Source organism: Phocoena sinus, chromosome 3 (assembly GCF_008692025.1).
Source record: "Phocoena sinus isolate mPhoSin1 chromosome 3, mPhoSin1.pri, whole genome shotgun sequence".
In the NCBI taxonomy this organism is placed as follows: Eukaryota; Metazoa; Chordata; class Mammalia; order Artiodactyla; family Phocoenidae; genus Phocoena; species Phocoena sinus.
This window is the reverse complement of record NC_045765.1, coordinates 70,552,588-70,573,545: the sequence shown is the minus strand read 5'-3', so window position 1 is coordinate 70,573,545 and position 20,958 is coordinate 70,552,588. Positions and strand designations below refer to the sequence as shown.

The 20,958-nt window shown below is 36.1% G+C and overlaps 1 protein-coding gene across 5 annotated transcripts in view; it reads right to left on the bottom strand.

The window, feature by feature from the left end:
* The window catches only part of CEP120 (centrosomal protein 120), an 80,165-nt gene that overhangs the window by 10,609 nt on the left and 48,598 nt on the right, over positions 1-20,958 (bottom strand). For 3 of the 5 annotated variants that reach the window (XM_032626594.1, XM_032626593.1, XM_032626597.1), the window contains 2 exons: positions 20,642-20,764; positions 12,803-12,901 (listed from right to left, as the gene is read on the bottom strand). In XM_032626594.1, the coding sequence (XP_032482485.1) occupies positions 12,803-12,901; positions 20,642-20,764 (222 nt within the window). The remainder of the gene's footprint in view (positions 1-12,802; positions 12,902-20,641; positions 20,765-20,958) is intronic. The other 2 variants (XM_032626596.1, XM_032626595.1) reach the window with 2 other exon arrangements.

The following is a 20,958-nucleotide window of genomic DNA, read 5'->3' as shown; positions in this document are numbered from 1 at the left end:
CTTTTATGATTATGAAAACTCTCTTAATCTACAGTAATGCCTCTTGCCCTAGAGTCTAAGCTCTGTGGGTTAATATTAATGTAACATACAATTTCCCCTCTTTTTAAATTCAACCATTGTGTACTTATAGTTAAAGTGTCCTTATATTTAAGTCACATACTGTTGCTTTTTTAATTCAGGTTTTAGTTGAATATGTCTTTAATAATGGTATTCAGTCCATTTATATTTAAAGAAATGGGTGATATATATGGGTTTCAATCTTTACACATTACTATTTTCTACTTTTTCCATCTATTTTATGTTCTGCTTCTCTCCTTTTGTCTTTTTTTAGATTTATCTAATATTTTATGTCATTCTATTTTTCCCTTCTATCAGCTTATTTTTACTCTTCTTTTACATAGAAATTAGGACCTTTACAACTTCACAGACAATGCAACATACTTTAAACATTTTAACTCTATTTATCCCTTCATATCTTTTGTACTATTATTTGCCATGAATTTTAATTCTCTATATTTTAAACCCAACAAATACTGTGATTGTTTTCTCCCAATTTTTGTTAGTCTGAAAGTCTTATGTCGCTTTCAATAATGAAGTACATTTTCACTGGATACTCAATTTAGGTGGGCCATTACTTCTTTTCAGTACTTTAAGGATGTTATTCCACTATGAATTCCTTTACTACTGTTGAAAGTTCATCTGTCAATCTCATTGTTGCTCCTGTGAAGGAAACGTTTCCCTCTTCATCCATGGCTTTAAATATTTTCTTTGCTTTGGGGCTATTTTTTTTAAATTAATTTTTATTGGACTACAGTTGATTTACAATGTTATGTTAGTTTCTGTTCTACAGCAAAGTGAATCAGTTATACATATAAATATATCCACTCTTTTTTAGATTCTTTTTCCATATAGGTCACTACAGAGTATTGAGTAGACTTCCCTGTTCTATACAGTAGGTTCTTATTTGTTAACTATTTTATATATAGTAGTGTGTATATGTCAATCCCAAACTTCTAACTTACCCCTCCTTCCCCCTTTCCCCCTGGTAGCCATATGTTTTCTGTAACTGTGACTCTATTTCTGTTTTGTAAATAAGTTCATTTGTACCATTTTTTTTTAGATTCCACATATAAGTGATATCATACGATCTTTTTCTTTCTCTGACTTACTTCACTCAGTATGACAATCTCTAGGTCCATTCATGTTGCTGCAAAGGGCATTATTTCATTCTTTTTTTATGGCTGAGTAATACTCCATTGTACATATGTACCACATCTTCTTTATCCTTTCCTCTGTCAATGGACATTTCGGTTGCTTCCATGCCTTGGCTATTGTAAATAGTGCTGCAATGAACACTCGGTGCATATATCTTTTCGAATTATGGTTTTCTCCAGATATATGCCCAAGAGTGGGATTGCTGGATCACATGGTAGCTGTTTTTTAAGTAACCTCCATACTGTTTTCCATAGTGGTTGTACCAATTTACATTGCAACCAACAGTGTAGGAGCGTTCCCTTTTCTCTACACCCTCTCCAGCATTTATTGTTTGTAGACCTTTTAATGATGGCCATTCTGACCAGTGTGAGGTGATACCTCATTGTAGTTTTGACTTGCATTTCTCTAATAATTAGTGATGTTGGGCCTCTTTTCATGTACTGTTTGGCCATGTGTATGTCTTCCTTGGAGAACTGTCTATTCAGATCTTCTGCCCATTTTTTGATTGCGTTGTTTTTTTCATATTGAGCTGCATGAGCTATTTGTATATCTTGGAGATTAATCCCTTGTCAGTAGCTTCGTTTGCAAATATTTTCTCCCATTCTGTGGGTTGTCTTTTCCTTTATGGTTTCCTTTGCTGTGCAAAAGCTTTAAAGCTTGATTAGGTCCCATTTGTTTATTTTTGTTTTCATTTTCATTACTCTAGGTGGTGGATCTGAAAAGGTATTTCTGCGAGTTATGTCAGTGAGTTTCTGCCTATGTTTTCCTCTAAGAGTTTTATAGTGTCTGGTCTTACATTGAGGTGTTTAATCCATTTTGAGTTTATTTTTGTGTATGGTGTTAGAGAATGTTCTAATTTCATTCTTTCACATGCAGCTGCCCAGTTTTCCCAGCACCACTTATTGAAGTGGCTGTCTTTTCTCCACTGCATATTCTTGCCTCCTTTGTCATAGATTAGGTGACCATGGGTGCATGGGTTTATCTCTGGACTTTCTATCCTGTTCCATTGATCTATATTTCTGTCTTTGGGCCAGTACCATACCGTTTTGATGACTGTAGCTTTGTAGTATAGCCTGAAGTCAGGGAATCTGATTCCCCCAGCTCCGTTTTTCTTTCTGAAGATTGCTTTGGCTATTTGGGATCTTTTCTGTTTCCACAGAAACTGTAAATTTTTTTGTTCTAATTCGGTGAAAAATGCTATTGGTAATTTGATAGGGGTTGCACTGAATCTGTAGATTGCCTTGGGTAGTCATTTGGACAATACTGATCCTTCCAATCCAAGAACGTGGTATATCTTTCCATCTCTTTGTGTCATCTTTGATTTCTTTCATCTGTATCTTATAGTTTTCTGAGTACAAGTCTTTTGCCTCCTTAGATAGGTTTATTCCTGGCTATTTTATTCTTTTTGATGTGATGGTAAATGGAATTGTTTCCTTAATTTCCCTTCTGATCTTTCATTGTTAGCGTATAGGAATGCAAGAGATTTCTGTGTATTAATTTTGTATCCTGCAACTTTACCAAATTCTTTAACGAGCTCTAGTAGTTTGACTATTTTAAATTATTTACAAAAGAGACCCAGCAGAGTTCTCTAGCTCTTCTATTATGTGAAGACAGTGGAAAGATGGCCATTTATGAATGGGGAAGTGGACCCTCTCGACACAGGACTTGACCATGTGTACACTTTGATCTCAGACTTCCAGCCTTCAGAAATGTGAGAAACAAATTTCTGTTGTTTATAAGCCATCTAGTCTGTGCTATTTGGTTATAGCAGCCCAAACAGACTAACACAGGGGTCTGTGGCTACACAAAAAGTAGTCAGTCTCATATACCCTATCCTGTATGTCACTTAGGTTCTTTGTTGTATTTTCCATCCTTTCTTCTGTTCCAGTTTGGACACTTTTTATTGGTTTATCTTCAGTTCACATATCCTTGGTTCTGCTGTTAATTCATCTACTGAATCTTACAATTCATTTGTGATACTTTTCAGTTCCAGAATGTCTATATGATTGTAAAGGTTCTACTTCTCTAATACATTTCTCCATCATATCACCTATTTCCTAGTAGTTATCTCTAACTTTGTGTCTGGTGATTCCAAAATCTGTTGATTTATTTCTGTTGAGCAAAAGACAATAAGACATTCCACATGCAAGTCTAATAAACAAATGAAAAGATGTTCAAAGTCAATAATCAGGGAAATGAAAATTTAAGCCACAGAATGATATGATTTCAGACCCACCAAACTGGAAAAAATTAATACATCTGATAACAGCCAAGTGTTAGACATGGTGTGAAGAATAACAATTATACACCATTCTTGGGAACTGCAGATTTGTACAACCACTTTGGAAAGTAATTTCACAACATTTAGTGAAGCAGAAGAAATGAGTGAACCCTATGACCAGAAGTTCTACTTTTAGATTTAAACACTAGAGAAAAATTTTAATGTATAAAATATTTCACTGTTATCTTATTTTGAGAAAACTTGGAATATTCATATGTTTAAGTTTTATAAAGCAATAAAATAAACTTTACTGCATCAAAATAGCTAAATTTTGAATCACACAAGGTAGTCACAGAAGAATGATTCAAACAGAATATTTCCATGTATATAAAGTTTAAAAACATACAAAAGTAAACTGTTGTTTACCAATATTTTTAATACCTTATAAGCTTATAAAGAAAAGCAAAGGAATAATAAATACCAAATTCAGCAAAGTAGTTACCTGCAGAGAGGATGCAGGTTAGAAAAGGCACAAGGAGCACTGATAATGCTGTTTCTTACACTAGAAGGTGGGGGTTGAAGTGCAGAAGAATCTTCTTTTTTCCCCCTCTTTGGAATGTACGATATATTTCATTTAAAGAGTAATTATTAAAAAATAAAGAAAGGAAAAGAAATCCAGACAAGGATACACCAAGTTGTTATCTCTGGCTGAGGAGGTGATAAGGTTACCAGTGACTATTACTTTTCTATGTCATGATGCTGCAAAATTTGAATTTCTTTTACACTAAGCAAATATAATTGCAAACAGGAAAAAAATGGTCAATTATTTAATTTTAGGTTATTTTATAAAACTAACTTTATAAAACTTGAAACATTTTAATCCTTAAACATAAGAAAAGCCTTTAAATGCCTTGAAGTTTTAATCAAGTATATATCATTAATAATAATCACACATGCACACACAAAAATTAGAGGTTAGAGGAAGAAATCCTCTCTGCTGCCAGGTGCTCTGGGTTAAAGGCTCCTCAATCAAGTGAGTATAATCTTTATTTTGCCTTGGCTGCCTATAAATCCAGAGAGGAGATGTAAACATGCATACACTAGACTAAACAGCGGCTAAAACGTGGCCACTACTTACTCTCCCACTCACACATACCATGTAAGTCTGTGGGAAAAAACTTACAGCTAAACTAAGGAGCTCAAGTCAAGTTTTCTGAAAATAACCCAGAGCTGACAAGTCAGTAGGAGGGCCTGGATGGTTTCAAGACACAGTTTTTAACCAAGACTTGGACCTCCAACTGTTTTCTTAAACAAAGATTTACATCCCATCCTTGGCTAAATTACTTGTAAATTAATCAAATTAATTACTCTGAGTGGATAAGCAGGAGGCTGGACAAGATAGTGCTGATGTCAGCCAATGAAGTCTGTGTTGTTTTAACTAAATATATCAGCTTAGTTTTAAACAGATCTACTGTGCACAAATATGGTAAGGGACTCACATCCTACCCAAAATCTTAGTTCTGTTTCCTGTCCTGTGAACAAACATACCTAGTTTTAATGTATCAGACATGATAAATTTCTGGGAAATTTAAATTTCCCAGAACAACAAATTCATACCTTTTAACAATGATTCATTTATTTTTAAAAAGTAGTGGCTGTTATTCTTCCTCCATAACTATATTCTAATGTGTCAAGAAATGTTTTAAAATAAATATGCTACTTAGAACACAGTAAAGTAACAATCTTAACTTGGAGATGGGAAAAAAAGAAACTAAATTACCCCTTAAATGTCTAACAACCAGAACTCTTTAAAGTCAGTGTTATACATCATACCAAAGATAGCAAATCCAGACTGTATGGATATCGTTTCCTTGTCTTCTAAGTTAGGACCCATTTTACGTTACACTTATTTATATTTTACAGCTGTTGCCTACCCAGTTACCCAAGAACAAAAAAGTTTACAACATGGAAACAGGGTTTTATGCTTTTGAATCAGAAGAAAAGATTTTTTTCCAAATAATTGGAAGATTATGATTTTTTTTAATTCACAAATTGACTATACTGGGTCACCTTTGAGTAATGGAAATGTCTGTTTAAACATTCTTTTGGCAACAGGCACGGAGCATTAGGTCTTATTTCCAAGCTTTACCAGCTGGGTTTTGTCATTAACATTTATTAACAATCTAAGATATGGCTTTTGCCGTCTAATCCGTACTACACAAATGTTTTGTATGGCCCTCCAGAGGATTTTGCTGTGACAAATTACTGGCAGAGATTATAGCCCCGTGGCTATTCACCAGAGGCAATGTAAAATTAACATGGTACTAATCCAATTTAAACAAGAAGTTGCACAAACAATCCTCTGAACAAAAGCAGATAGAGGATTCCAGTTTTACATTCAAATACAATGTGTTTTTAATAAAAAGCTTTAGGAAAAAAATTGAAGTAACTTTCACACATATAAATTGTGCCTATTTGATGAAGGTATTAATTTTGATCTTCCAAAAACAGTGGCAGAACACAATTCACTACGGTAATCGCAAGGTCTATTAAATTTCTTCTTAAAGTGTTGCATCTCAAATGTGGTCTGTAGAACATCAGTGATTCCTAGTGACCTTGAAATATGTTTAGTGTTGTTTCTAAAGCAGAAAGTCTGTGGGATAAGGAATAGAAGTGGTCTGCAATGAAGGTTACTGTACTGAAAGAATGAGACTATTTTCTTTCATGAAGTAGAAGTCTGGAGTTGAACCAGGAATTTAACACCATGTTTTCTTTTCTTCTTAATTCACTTACAGTAATTTAAGAGAAAAGAGGCATCTGAACTTTTATTAGGCACAAATAGTTAAAATTACTTTGCCAATGCTTTTTAGGCAAGAAGGCAGAAAACACTTAGGAAAAAAGGGTAAACAGAAAACAATGAATTAAAGGAAAAATCCAGAAGATAGCAAAAGTGTATGAGAATGCGTATGTTAGGAAGGAGGGGTGCTTGGGTGGGAGCCTTTTAAACTGAACGTTTTTTTAAGAGTCTCAGTCCATGAACTGGGGGGGTTTTGTTCAGATTATTTTCTTACATTTAAAAAACCACCTCAAACAGTGAAAACGATGTCTGTCAACATACACATATGAACATAACTTAAAAATCAATTTACTCAAAGTAATAAATTTTTGCATGGATATTTCTTAAGAAACATAACAATTATAATGAAATTATGCTCTGATAATTAATCACTCATTTCTCCAGAAGAAATGCCCTATCAACAGCTCACAGGCTTCCATCTTTTCATTACTAACTTTGGTAATGCCTTGTAATTAATAACCATTGCATTAGCTCTTATCCTTCATAAGTTGCATAAATTTCTTCAGTGGTAGGCACTGTCTGCCACTTCCTCCCAATCTACTCTCCATTTTAAAACTTGAAATGAGGGGCTTCCCTGGTGGCGCAGTGGTTGAGAGTCCACCTGCCGATGCAGGGGACACGGGTTCGTGCCCCGGTCCGGGAAGATCCCACATGCCATGGAGCGGCTGGGCCTGTGAGCCATTGCCGCTGAGCCTGCGTGTCCGGAGCCTGTGCTCCGCAACAGGAGAGGCCACAACAGTGAGAGGCCTGCATACCACAAAAAACAAAACAAAAAAACACTTGAAATGATTTCATATCTAATACTGATATTTATTATTATTTTTTAATGTTTACTTTATATTGGAGTATAGTTGATTTACAATGTTGTGTTAGTTTCAGGTGTACAACTGAGTGATTCAGTTATACATATACATATGTCCATTCTTTTTCAAATTCTTTTCCCATTTAGGTTGTTACATAATATTCAGTAGAGTTCCCTGTGCTATACAATCCTGTGCTTATATTCTTGTTGATCATCTATTCTATATATAGTAGTGTGTATAAGTCAATCACAAACTCCTAATTTATCGCTCCCTCCAACATTTCCCTTTTGGTAATCATAAGTTTGTTTTCTATGTCTGTGCATCTGTTTCTGTTTTGTAAATAAGTTCATTTGTATCTTTTTTTTTTTAAGATTCCACATATAAGTGATATCATGGTATTTGTCTTTCTCTGACTTACTTCACATAGTATGATAATCTTTAGGTCCATCCATGTTGCTGCAAATGGCATTATTTCATTCTTTTTTATGGCTGAGTAATATTCCATTGTACATACATACCACATCTTTATCCTTTCCTCTGTCAATGGACATTTAGGTTGCTTCCATGTCCTGGCTATTGTAAATAGTGCTGCAATGAACACTCGGTGCATGTATCTTTTCAAATTATGGTTTTCTCCAGATATATGCCCAGGAGTGGGATTGCTGGATCATACAGTAGCTCCATTTTTAATTTTTTAAGGAATCTCCATACTGTTTTCCATAATGGCTGTGCCAATTTACGTTCCCACCAACAGTGTAGCGTTCCCTTTCCTCCACACCCTCTCCAGCATTTACTATTTGTAGACTTTTTGATGATGGCCATTCTGACCGGTATGAGGTGATATCTCACTGTAGATTTGATTTGCATTTCTCTAATAACTAGTGATGCTGAGCCTCTTTTCATATACTTTTTGGCTATCTGTATGTCTTCACTGGAGAACTATTTAGATCTTCTGCCCATTTTTTGATTGGGTTGTTTTTTTCATATTGAGCTGCATGAGCTGTTTGTAAATTCTGGAGATTAATCCCTTGTCGGTTGCTTTGTTTGCAAATATTTTCTCTCATTCTGTGGGTTGTCTTTTCATTTTGTTTATGGCTTCCTTTGCTGTGCAAAAGCTTTTAAGTTTGAGTAGGTCCCATTTGTTTATTTTTGTTTTCATTTTTATTACTCTAGGAGGTGGATCCAAAAAGATAGTGCTGTGATTTATGTCAAAGAGTGTTCTGCCTATGTTTTCCTCTAAGAGTCTTATAGTGTCCGATCTTACATTTAGGTCTCTAATCCATTTTGAGTTTATTTTTGTGTATGGTGTTAGGGAGTGTTCTGATTTCATTCTTTTCCATGTAGCTGGTCCAGTTTTCCCAGCACCACTTATTGAAGAGACTGTCTTTTCTCCACTGTATATTCTTGCCTCCTTTGTCATAGATTAGGTGACCATGGGTGCGTGGGTTTATCTCTGGGCTTTCTATCCTGTTCCTTTGATCTATATTTCTGTCTTTGTGCCAATACCATACTATGTTGTTTTTTTTTTAATTAATTTATTTTTGACTGCACTGGGTCTTCGTTTCAGTGTGTGGGCTTTTTATTGCAGTGGCTCCTCGTGTTGTAGAGCATGGGCTCTAGGCTCACGGGCTCTAGAGCGCAGGCTCAGTAGTTTTGGTGCATGGGCTCAGTTGCTCCATGGCATGTGGGATCTTCCCGGACCAGGACTCACACCTGTGTCCCCTGCATTGACAGGCGGACTCTTAACCACTGTGCCACCAGGGAAGCCCATACCATACTGTTTTGATGATTGTAACTTTGTAATATAGTCTGAAGTCAGGGAGCATGATTTCTCCAGCTCCATTTTTTCTTCCTCAAGATTGCTTTGGCTATTTGGGGTCTTCTGTGTTTCCACAGAAATTTTAAAGTTTTGTTCTAGTTCTGTGAAAAATGCCATTACTAATTTGATAGGGATTGCACTGAATCCGTAGATTGCCTCGGGAAGTAAAGTCATTTTCACAATATTGATTCTTTCAATTCAAGAACATGGTATATCTTTCCAACTGTTTGTGTCATCTTCAATTTCTTTCATCAACGTCTTATACTTTTCAGAGTACAGGTCTTTAGGTAGGTTTATTCCTAGTCATTTAATGTGATGGTAAACGGGATTGTTTCCTTAATTTCTCTTTCTGATCTTTTGGTGTTGGTGTATAGAAATGCAAGAGATTTCTGTGCACTAATTTTGTATCCTGCAGTGTTACCGAATTCATTGATGAGCCCTAGCAGTTTTCTGGTAGCATATGTAGGATTTTCTATGTATAGTATCATGTCATCTGCAAACAGTGACAGTTTTACTTCTTTTCCAGTTTGGATTCCTTTTTCTAATACTGATATTTGAAACACCGTTTTTGAACCATTTCTCCCTCAGCTTTGAATGACAAAATACAATGATAACCCACTGTCCTCGTGTTTTTCTAATACTTATTTTCTATTATTTATGCTAACTTCACTTGCATTTCTTACCACTCTGCCATGTTCTTGTTAAATATCAGCCCTCCCAGCTGAACTTTAGGTTTACTGTGGGGAGAGAATTGCTGTATCTAGAGCATCTACCAGTGTGCAAGGTGCAAGTACTTGATGAATGAAAAATAAACAAATAAAACAACTATAGATGTTTCTTCAGACTCAATGCACTCTCATCTCTTTACACCTAACTTTAGGAAGTTCACCTACTGACTGACAGTATCGCATATCTGCACAATTAGCCCTAACATAGGTTTTCCCCCTTTTGTCAGTTTCTACAGAACATCTATATTAAATCTACCATCCATATACAAAGTACTGTTACTAGTCAAACTACACTGAACCTCACTTCCCCACTGCTACTATTATATAACAACATTCTCCTATCTTGTAGACTTAAAAATTTTCTATTTTTGGTTGGTGTCCGTCATTTTTCAGCTACTCAGTCGTAAATCCTTCTAATATTTGTTCTATTCATCAATATTCCAAAGCTACCATCTGATTAGGTCCCCAATGACTGAAACCAAGAATACTACACAATAGCTTTATGGCTCATATCCTTTTAACAACAGTTACCATTTATTGAGCATACACTATGTACGAAACACTGTGTTAAATGCTTTACAGACCACTCATTTAATTCTCAGAACAACCTGTGAGGAAAGATTTTTCATTTTCCAAATGAGGAGACTAATCAGAGAAATTATATTCCCCAAGTCCCAGAGGTAGTTAAGAAGTACAGCCAAGATTCAATACAGCTCTCTTGACTCCAAGGCCATGTTCTAAACTGCTATGTATGCTGCCTGTGGTAGAATTTGTGTCCTGTTATTTTTAATAGCCACTCTCACCACATTATTTCCTTGCTCCCAATTCCACAGGGACTCCTCCCTGTGGTGCTAAATGTAACTTAAATATCTTGCCATCATGACTTTATATTAGCTTATTCTCTTTCAAAGTCACTTTAATTCTCATTACCTGAGCTAGTCTATCTGTCAGTGATGTCATTTTCCTTGCTTATGATAGGCCAAATCATGACTTCTTCTGCTTCAATACTCACTCTGTCAGAAATCCCTAATGTCTTCCACAGCTCACTTTGTTCTATTTGAAATTCTTTCATTATGTGGCTTCTATGGAATTAAACCATAACATTATAAAGCAGGAAGAGCCTGAGACCACACTCTAGTCAAATGAGTCTAATCCTTGCTCTATCACTTAGTACCTGTGTGATCGTGCACAACTTACTTAATGTCTCTAAGTCTGTTTCTTTCATCTATAAAATGGAAATATTACCTGCTATATAGGGATCTTGGTTAGGATCAAATGAAAACGTATGAAGGGCTCAGCCTAATACCTAGCACTTATCAGCTTTCCTTCCTCCTTAAACATAAGAATTCTAAGTTCTATCTGCCACATCTTCAATTATCACCTCTGCAAAAGGATTCCTTCATGTTATTAAGCTCAATCATCCTCCCAACATCAGTCCATATTTCTAAATGCTTGCTGAATTTCTTTCTGTAAAAATTAAAATGTTCAAATCTGCAAGTCCTATCTCCTCCCCATGCCTCAATCAGCTTCTTGTCTTAATAACCATCATTACAATCCTGGAAAACTCTCTTTCCAGACGTGAAGGCTTGAACCCTTGACATCATCTTTGACTTTCCACTCTGCATTCTGATTAGGTATAGTGTACTGTACAGAATCTACCAAAACCATGTCTTTTAAAATAATCTCCTTGTCATGTCCCCACTGCTACCTAGTCCTTATTTCCTGAAATGACCTCTAAAATGGGACCTCCTCTGTTCTCCATGGAGAGTCTATGCTTTCTGACTTTGTGCCTCCTTGCTATAATCATTCTATTCATCGTATATACAACATTTTCCCCACAGCTTTCCTAAATCACAACCAGTTCTCCAGAGATCCATCTCAAATATCTCGTCTTCTATGACACCTTTCCTAAATTCTATTAAATAGATGTACTTCCCCTCCTGAGTACTCTGTACAGGTCTTTTCAGGGCTCTTACTATTTGGCAGTAAATGTTATATTTACAGTTTTCTTCCCTATTACTAAACTGCAAGCTCCCTGAGGCAAAGACCTATGTTTTACTTATAACTATAAATCTAGGACAGTGCCTTGAACACAGGAGGCCCTCAGTACTATATATGATTATTCACTCATTCATCTATCCTTAGTCTTCTGAGCATCTATAAAACATATTCAGTGTGTGTAATATTATTTTATACTTATGCTTACAATCTCAATTCATCTAAAAGCTATGTTAAGGCAAACTGCACTATTTATTCTCAGGCAGTCTAGTACATACTCTTCTATGAAGGTGGTAAGCATTTAGTACAATACCACAAAGATGTTTAATGACATTTGATGGTTTGGGAGACACATTAAAAAAAAATACAAATCTGAGAGACCCTACGTACCAAAATTGCATTCGGCATATAACGGACACATTTCAGAAAAGCAAAACTTACAATAAACTAACCACTAATGATCCTTAAAAGTTTAGATCAAATAGATGAGATTCAAAATAAAAATCTTGCTCATATTTTATTTGATCTTAATAATTTGAAGAAATTATAGCCAAAATTAAGGTTAATTCCTCAGGAAGCTAATGGCATTTGTTACCTGGTACCAGGAAGGAAAAAAAAAAGTAATGTAAAGAATTTAGGTAACTACTCTCACTTTTAAATCCTTGTAAAATTATGCAAAAATCCCGTGATCCCTTTTTTTTAATGAATAAATTACTGTGTCTTCCTAGGAATGACTTTTAAAATATGTTCTTAAAATTCTCCCCCCAAAGGCACTCCCAATAGAAGGAAATTAATCCTAAGGAAAAAAGGATGGTAGTTTTATAAGTGAAAGTAAAAGGAGAAAAAGAATGATTGTTTTTAAAGTGAAAGTAGAAATTATTCCCAACTTGCTGTGGGGAAGAGGATAGTTGGCTTTAAAAAAAAAAAAAAGAAAGGAAAAGAAAAAGGAACTAGAAGTTTTAGTTTTTATAAAGGAGGATCTTATGTGTAACACATTAAAAAAAAGGGGGGGTGGGGCCTAATCTCAAATACAGAACTGGACATTTAAATACAGACATATGAACCTAACAGATATTGCCAAATGTGCAAACTTGTAAAAAAAAAATATCAAGGGAGAAAGACATAAAAAGAATAATCCATCATTAGCTATAAACTACATACCTGTTTAAGTCTGGCAAGTTCTTTCAAAGCTCGTCCCCACTGCTGCTTATAATGCAGCTTAGACTTAGTTGTGGATTCCAACTTTCTTTCAAGTTCAACCTAACAGTGATTAAAATCATATCAAGTGAAACACTATACCACTGTGTACAATCACTGAAAGATAATATATACAAAGATTCTGGCTTAAGAAAAGAGTTTATATAGTGTAACATATGACATCATCTAAAACTGTTATATAATTTACTGTAAATATTATGGCACATGAACATTTTCTTGTTTAAAATATAGTTGTATTTTTACTGCCTAACAGCCTATACTAAAAGGAACTGAATCAGTCTTAACCTCCAGGCAGTTGCTATAAATGTATTTAAAACATATATATTACATAAAGATCATTACATAAAGATCACAGAGTGAAAAATACATTTTTTTTTTAATATAACAAAAAGCAGTTGTTAGCATTCCATTTCACTGACACTCTCAACCTTGAAACCAAATTATTCCTTTTGGAGACCTATCATTATGTGGAATTTTGTCTTACATTGAAGAGAGCTTGTAGAGATACTTTTATAACTCTATTTTGGCAAAAATCATAGAATGCTGAGAACAGTGAACTGTTTTATCAGAAGGCAGTTTACTGAGAGTCCAAAGTCAAAAATATTTTAAGAATGTTAAACCCAAGAGTAAGAAAAATAATGCTCCTAAAAACACTCATCTAACTTTTATTTTCTATTTTTCCTCAAATATATAAAGAAAAACACGAAATAGATTTGATTTTTTTTTTTTTTTTTTTTTTTTTTTTTTTATGCGTTACGCGGGCCTCTCACTGTTGTGGCCTCTCCCGTTGCGGAGGACAGGCTCCGGACGCGCAGGCTCAGCGGCCATGGCTCATGGGCCCAGCCGCTCCGCGGCATGTGGGATCTTCCCAGACCGGGGCACGAACCCGTGTCCCCTGCATCGGCAGGCGGACTCTCAACCACTGCGCCACCAGGGAAGCCCCAGATTTGATTTTTAAAATACAGTTATTTATACTTGCAGCAGGCAATCTGTTGTGTATGAACTGAAGCCAACTTGGCTAGGTTTTGGAATGTACTCTCTCAAAGTTTCAAACCAAGTACCAAACAAATTCATGTAGCCAACAGACAGTTTTACTATTTAAGTGATAAGGTAATTATATGGATGAATTACAGTAAAATACTGTTAATCTAAACTGGTCTAATTTTTTTATATCAAGTCTAGTTTTTCCCATACACACAACTCCTAATGTTTTGCAGAAAAATAAAATCGAAGACACTATCCAAAAATTCAAGCTTCAGAAAGCTCAGAAGGAAAATAAAATGAAAGGAAAAGCAGATTGCCAAAATCCCTTCACAAAAGACCAGAATGTTCTCTGCAGTAATATATGACTTCATGGAGTCAAGGTCTTTTCTGCTTTACAAATCCCTAGTGCTTGGATTTAAATGTGTTGACATTTCACAACTATACTCATACATCTTAAGTTGAATAATACTCTGAGATTATCAAAGATGATCTCTTCCACTTATGCCCTAAAGACTTATACTTATTAGTTGGTAATTTTAACAAGAGGACATATGTCAGAGAAAAAGCAAAAATCTGTTTTATGACTATGTGATAAAAGAATAGGATTCAATTATAAGCAAAAATCTGTTTTATGACTATGTGATAAAAGAATAGGATTCAATTATAAAAGTGACCATGTCCCTGGGTCTTGGAGAAGGTACAGTATCCTGGACGAGCCTCAGAATGAGGGTTAGGACAACCTAGAGAGATCACTTATACCCACTGAACTGACTCCATCAGAAAAAGCTGGGGAGGTTTTATCAGTTTTGCCATGATTATCAAAATAACTCACATTTGCATTGATATTCACACAGTAGTTCACACTAAAATGCATATGTAATAAAAACATATAATGTCTTTATTCTTAACAAACCAAAAAAACCTGTAGCTAACAAATCTGAGACGTTACACATCATTTTTCTAATTCACCCCAAACTACCAAATCAGTGATGCCTAACTTTTTTTAAGGATACAGATGCCTCTGTGATTCTAAAGAAATATATGGACCCAACTCCCAAAAAAAGGTACACAACCAAAATTTTGACACAATTTCAGGGCATTCAAAGACCTCGAGTTAAGAGCCCTTTTGTGGGTAGCCATGAGACTTCGGGAAGGCTTTTTTGACTTAAATCATAAGCCAAGTTATAGACTCAAATTAAAACTTGGCTCAGGACCTAGAGTCAATTCAGAGGCTAGTGAAGACCAAGCACAGACTTTCACTGATTCTCAATGTCCCTGTTTCTATCCTTGATATACCCACAACTCTCATTCTCTACTGGAGGCATGGCATTGTCTTTGCCTCTAATTTCCTATCCCCCAGTTCCAATGTGTCACAAAAAACTATAGATTTCTCCCTTGAAATATTTTCCAGTTTTATTCTTTTATGTTCTTTCTACCATTTCCTAAGCTCAGGCTTATCTCATCTCTTGTCTGCTCAGCCTCAAACGTACTCTATCTACAAATCCTGGAAATCACTATTACGTCAATTTACTCTACTAAAAAATCTACAACAGCTACTACTTGCCTACAGGACTGAGCCTAAACTCCTCTGCCTAGGTGTTAAAGCACTCTGAGATATAATTTCCATCCTACTTGTTTTACTACTTTCTTGGTATTCCTCAACAGGAAACCCTCTACTCCAACCACCGGGTTTGTCTCCCCTACATTCACCTTGTCCAAGTTACTTCCTGAGCCTGTCGATTCTTTTTCTTCATCGCTTATTTAAAACTTCAGATTCAGCTCAAATTCTACCTCTCCATGGAGCTGTCTTAAAACTACTATATTCTGAACACCAAATGACTTCTGAACTGCAAAGAGTTCCTATCACATTCCCTGGTATTCGATTATATATGGTCATTTAAGGTTCTCTGAGTCATCTCCCCAATTATATTACAAACTCTTCTAGAAGTGAGGTCCCAGGGACTTCCCTGGCGGTCTAGTGGTTAAGACTTCGCCTTCCAATGCAGGGGGTGTGGGTTCGATCCCTGGTCGGGGAGCTAAGACTTACCACATGCCTCGCAGCCCAAAAACCAAAACATAAAACAAAAGCAATATTGTAACAAATTCAATAAAGACTTTAAAAATGGTCCACATCAAAAAAAAAAAAAAAGTGAGGTCCCCAAAGGATAACATACTTTTACTCTTTTCTTTTCTCTCATTTTTCCCTTTGTCCTAAGACACAGTAGATGCTCACCAAATGTTCTTTTTTTTTTAATTTTTTTTTTTTTTTGTGGTACGCGGGCCTCTCACTGTTGTGGCCTCTCCCATCGCGGAACACAGGCTCCGGACGCGCAGGCTTAGCGGCCATGGCTCATGGGCCCAGCCGCTCCGCGGCATGTGGGATCTTCCTGGACCGGGGCACGAACCGGCGTCCCCTGCATCGGCAGGCGGACTCTCAACCACTGCGCCACCAGGGAAGCCCTCACCAAATGTTCTTAAATACACAAATTTAGTTTCTGTCTTAATCTTCTGTATGCATTACTAAATTATAATGCTTTCCCTATTTTATTTTTTAAAAGTTCCAATTGTTTTTAAGCCATCTAAAAGTCATTTCCCAGCTAAAAGCACATCAAACTATTATTCACTTCTTAAGGGAATCAAGAATTGCATTTGGTAAAACTGTATCTTAATGTTAACTTATTTTTAGACTATTCCAGTGAAAATGGAAATATTTGTGTTATACTGAAGAGATGAGTAAACAGAAAAGAAAAAAGCTCTCAATCAGACATAACCAGAAGTTGCAGACTAAATCAGGTACTTTTTCACTTAAGTCTTCCTTTTTATGCTTTTATCTCTTTGTTACTTAAGAAATAAGATTCTGCCCTCTTCTGGCTCCAAAAACACTTACAAAGAATGTTCAAAAGAGCTGAGAAGCCTTGTTTTTGCTAGGCATTTAAAAACAGTGGATGAATTCATTAGGTCTGATATAATAAAGGCGCTTCCATTACACTTTTTTTTTTCCTCAACAAGTTCATGGTGCTGTTTATATTTGTAATATGTTTGGTGATTTTTATCCTTTTGGTAGAAGTGTAATTGGAAGAAAAAATTTTAAAAAATCATTTACCATTATTTCTATGGTGATATCTAGTATATATTCAGAAAAGATGAATATCATAAGCCCTCTGTTCCAATTTTGAGATATTTGGCCCTGAATTTCCCCAAGATAAAATGGAAATACTCTTGACACCTACTTAAGAGAACTTGTGAGAATTGATGAGATATTGTCTGAATGCTTCAAATATCTCTGGCAGGCCACATAATTCATAATATATAAACAGAAATACTTTAATATTTGGTTTAATCAAAAGGGGTGGGAAATGTCCAGTTTGATTCAAATTCAAGGTTACTGGTAGAGAAATGAGAAGGCCAAAAATGGAGAATGAAGAGATTGTCCAGATATGTACGAAGCAGAATCAACAAGACTTTGCAATTAAATAGATATCGGGGTAAGAAGAGGAACCAAAAATAGCATGGCATTTGACAAGCTGCAGAAACATTTAATGAATTCAGAAATGCTAGAGGAAAGCAGTTAATACCCTTTTCAACTCAAATTTTTTTAACCACTCAGTCTTGTCTCCAAATTTTCTATATGCACCCTTCTGCCTCTTGAATAGTCATATCAAGGGCTAAATTTTGTATCTATGCTCCAACCATCCCCTCCTCTCTTAAAGCTTCAATTTCTCCTTGCTGTTAATTTCTTGTCCTTAATCTAAAAATATTCTCTGATTTTTTCCTACCTCTAAATAAGCTTTTCGCAAGAGCTTTAGGCCCTTGGGCTACATTTTTTCTTGTCTTCTGAGGTTTTTTGAAATTTATTATTTTTTAAATTTTTGGCTGCGTTGGGTCATCGCTGCTGTGCGTGGGCTTTCTCTAGCTGTGGTGAGTGGGGGCTACTCTTCGTTGCGGTGCGTGGTCTTCTCACTGCGGTGGTTTCTCTTGTTGTGGAGCACGGGCTCTAGGTGTGCAGGCTTCAGTAGTTGCAGCACACAGGCTCAGTAGTTGTGGCTCACGGGCTTAGCTGCTCCTCGGCATGTGGGATCTTCCCGGACCAGGGCTTGAACCCATGTGCCCTGCATTGGCAGGTGGATTCTTAACCACTGCACCACCAGGGAAGCCCTTTTCTTGTTTTCTTTTCAAAGCCAAACTTTCTATAACCTTCTGCAATTTGGCTTCTTAAAAATCAGTGACCTCTTAACTGCCAAACACATTGGGGGTCTTTCCTCAACCACTCTTGACTTGCCCATCATGAGAGATTACTTTCACTTCCTCATTCTTTAAACTCCCCCTTTCCTTTTGGGCACAGCACTAGACTGTTTTTATTACTTCTCTAAATCTCATTAGCCTCCTTCCTCAACTCTTGATTGTTCTCAAAGCTGAACGTCCCCCTAAGTTTTATCATCAATTAGCCTTCCTAAACACTCCTTAAGCAACTGCATATACCTGTAAGCTGTTACTTTATTCAAATGATTCTCAAATCTGTTTGTCTAGGCCTATTCTCTCCCTACTGTATTTTCTCATTTTTTAACCATTTAGTTAAACTCCTTCACTTAGATTACTACATTAGCATCTCAAATGTAGTATGTCTAAAATCTGAATGCTCTACAACTTCCATCCCTCCAAAGAAGTTCATCGAAAATCTTCATTTCTATTAATATTAACGTCCATTAAGCCAATCTTATAAATTTGAGAGTAATCTTTGAGTTTTCTTACCAGATGAAATATGAGTTCTTTAAGCAAACATCTAAGCTCTTCCCTCATGTGGCTGAAAATTACCTTTATTTCCAGCATTCTCTTATCAGGCCTATATTTATTTTAAAATTACAGCTGACATTTGCACAATGCAGGGGTACCGCATGCTAATCCTCCATGCTGTCAAAAAAATGCCTATAACTTTACAGTTGGCCCTCTGAATATGTGGTACTGCATCTGAGGAAGCAACCAACCCACGGGTCATGTGGTACTGCAGAATGTATTTTCTGAAAAATATCTGTGTGTAAGTGGACCCTCACAGTTCAAACTCATGTTGTTCAAGGGTAAACCATACTACTATAATGATTAGACTCCAGGTTCTAGTCAAGCAGCTATCCAAATATGCAACAGATATTTTAATCTTTTTTATACTTTTGTTCAGTACTTCTTTTTGGAATAACCTCATCCACATATTTACCTATTTAAAGTTTCACCTATTCGTAGGCTCCATATACAATGTCATTCCTTCTTTATACTTAGTGTGTTGATTTCAGAAGTTGACTTTGTTTTCCCTTTGGACTCATGGCATTTAGCAAGAGAAAGACGATATCTGCTCGTTTGCCTTTTGCTATAATTATTTGGGTATGTTCCCTGTCTCCTTCTGTAACTTGTTATTTACTTGATGGTATCCTGAACATTTCTGAATCATTCATAATGGCATTTAGCATGGTATCATAAATAGCATACAACTTTGCTGGATAATGAAAAACCAACTCTATCAATCAGCATCCTGCCAGGAATCTAGAAATCAGAAGCAATTTAATACAGGAAACCGGTTCAACAGATAAAGGAAGAGCAGAAAGGCCAAAGAGGATATGGTGAGGCAACCCAGTAATCAGCAGCAGCAAGAAGCCCCCACCTCTCCTAGGTAGGAGGGACTACAAAAAGGTACCAGGAAATAGTAGTTCTTAATACAAGCAACCCACAAACTGGGGATGTCCAGTGCGCTAGAACCACAGTGGAGACTGACTAAAGGAAGCGGGAGAAGGGATGCCTGGTGGGAGATGGAACCATAAAAAGATGTAACTACTGCCAGAGAAAATAAAGGAGGTAGAGAGGCAGAGAGAGAGAGAAGAAAGAACTACTCTGGCATCTTCCCAACTCCTATCTACCAATCTTCTGTTAGTGTCCCCCAGTGGCTGAATCTACAGAAGAGAAAGGGCAAGGAAGCCTTCACTACAATGCTGAGTGGGAACAGACAGGCAATGGCTGCCACGACAATTCAATCCTTAAGCTTCTAAAGCTTATTTTCCTGTTTATTATTAACTCTGTTATTTTCTTAAGTCTGCTGTATCTTTTTAATAATGCCTAAAATTTATCAAACTCTAAAATACAAGAGCTCATATTGTCAAACTTAGGTTGTCTGTTGGATATTACACATTTTTTTATGCCTAGAACTTGAACATTCTGTCTGTGGGGAATCCCAATATAAATGAGAGTCAGGACCTGGCTTCCAACCGCAGAAAGCAAAATAGGATGGCTATCGCTTCTTCCCAACTAAGAGTAGAGTACAGACCTGTGATTTAAATGCGTGCTCCTACCTGAGACAGTGAATCTAAAGGGCACTAATACGGAGAGAGGGTATTCACAATGGCTACTGCAAAACTGAGAGTTCAACAGCCTAACACGAGAATCAGGGGAGACAGAATCCAGGGACATGGCAGTCATGGCACCAACAGTAGCATCCTGAGTAGACTGTTTTATGACAGGATGGGCCCATGACTTGCTTCCCCCAGGTTTTTTAGCTTTCTTGACAGGTTTGTGAATTCCTCTAGTCCAAGAGTTACTCAGTTCTGTTGTCTGTAACCAAGGACTGTAGTATAGGCTATAACTGATAAAAGCTATGAAATTCAAGTATTGACAATGTCATGTGCCTCAAATTCTCTGATATGTTATTTGATATCAGAATACTATAGTTAAATGTTATTACATTGTATATGCAAGTATCATTTTTTATTTTATAAATTTACCAGTAAGGCTAGTTAAATTGCCATAACTGGACATGGGTACCTTTTCCAAAGTGAGAAGATTTATTTCAGACTGTAGCCGAATTTCTGGTTTGCTGCTTTGCTGATCCTTGAACTGATGGAACTCTTTTTCCAAAATCTTATACTTATTTTCAGCATCATTGAGCTGTATTAAAAAAAATTATAGCCACTTTAAAACAGCAGTACGCAAAGTTTAGTATTACAGAATTCAATTCAATAGTGTCATTTTTTCTTACTTTAAGGCATGTTTATATTAGAAAATTTAGAAAATACATAAAGTATAATGAAGAAAATTAAGATCTCCAGTAATCTTAAAAATTCAGTAAATCAACTATATAC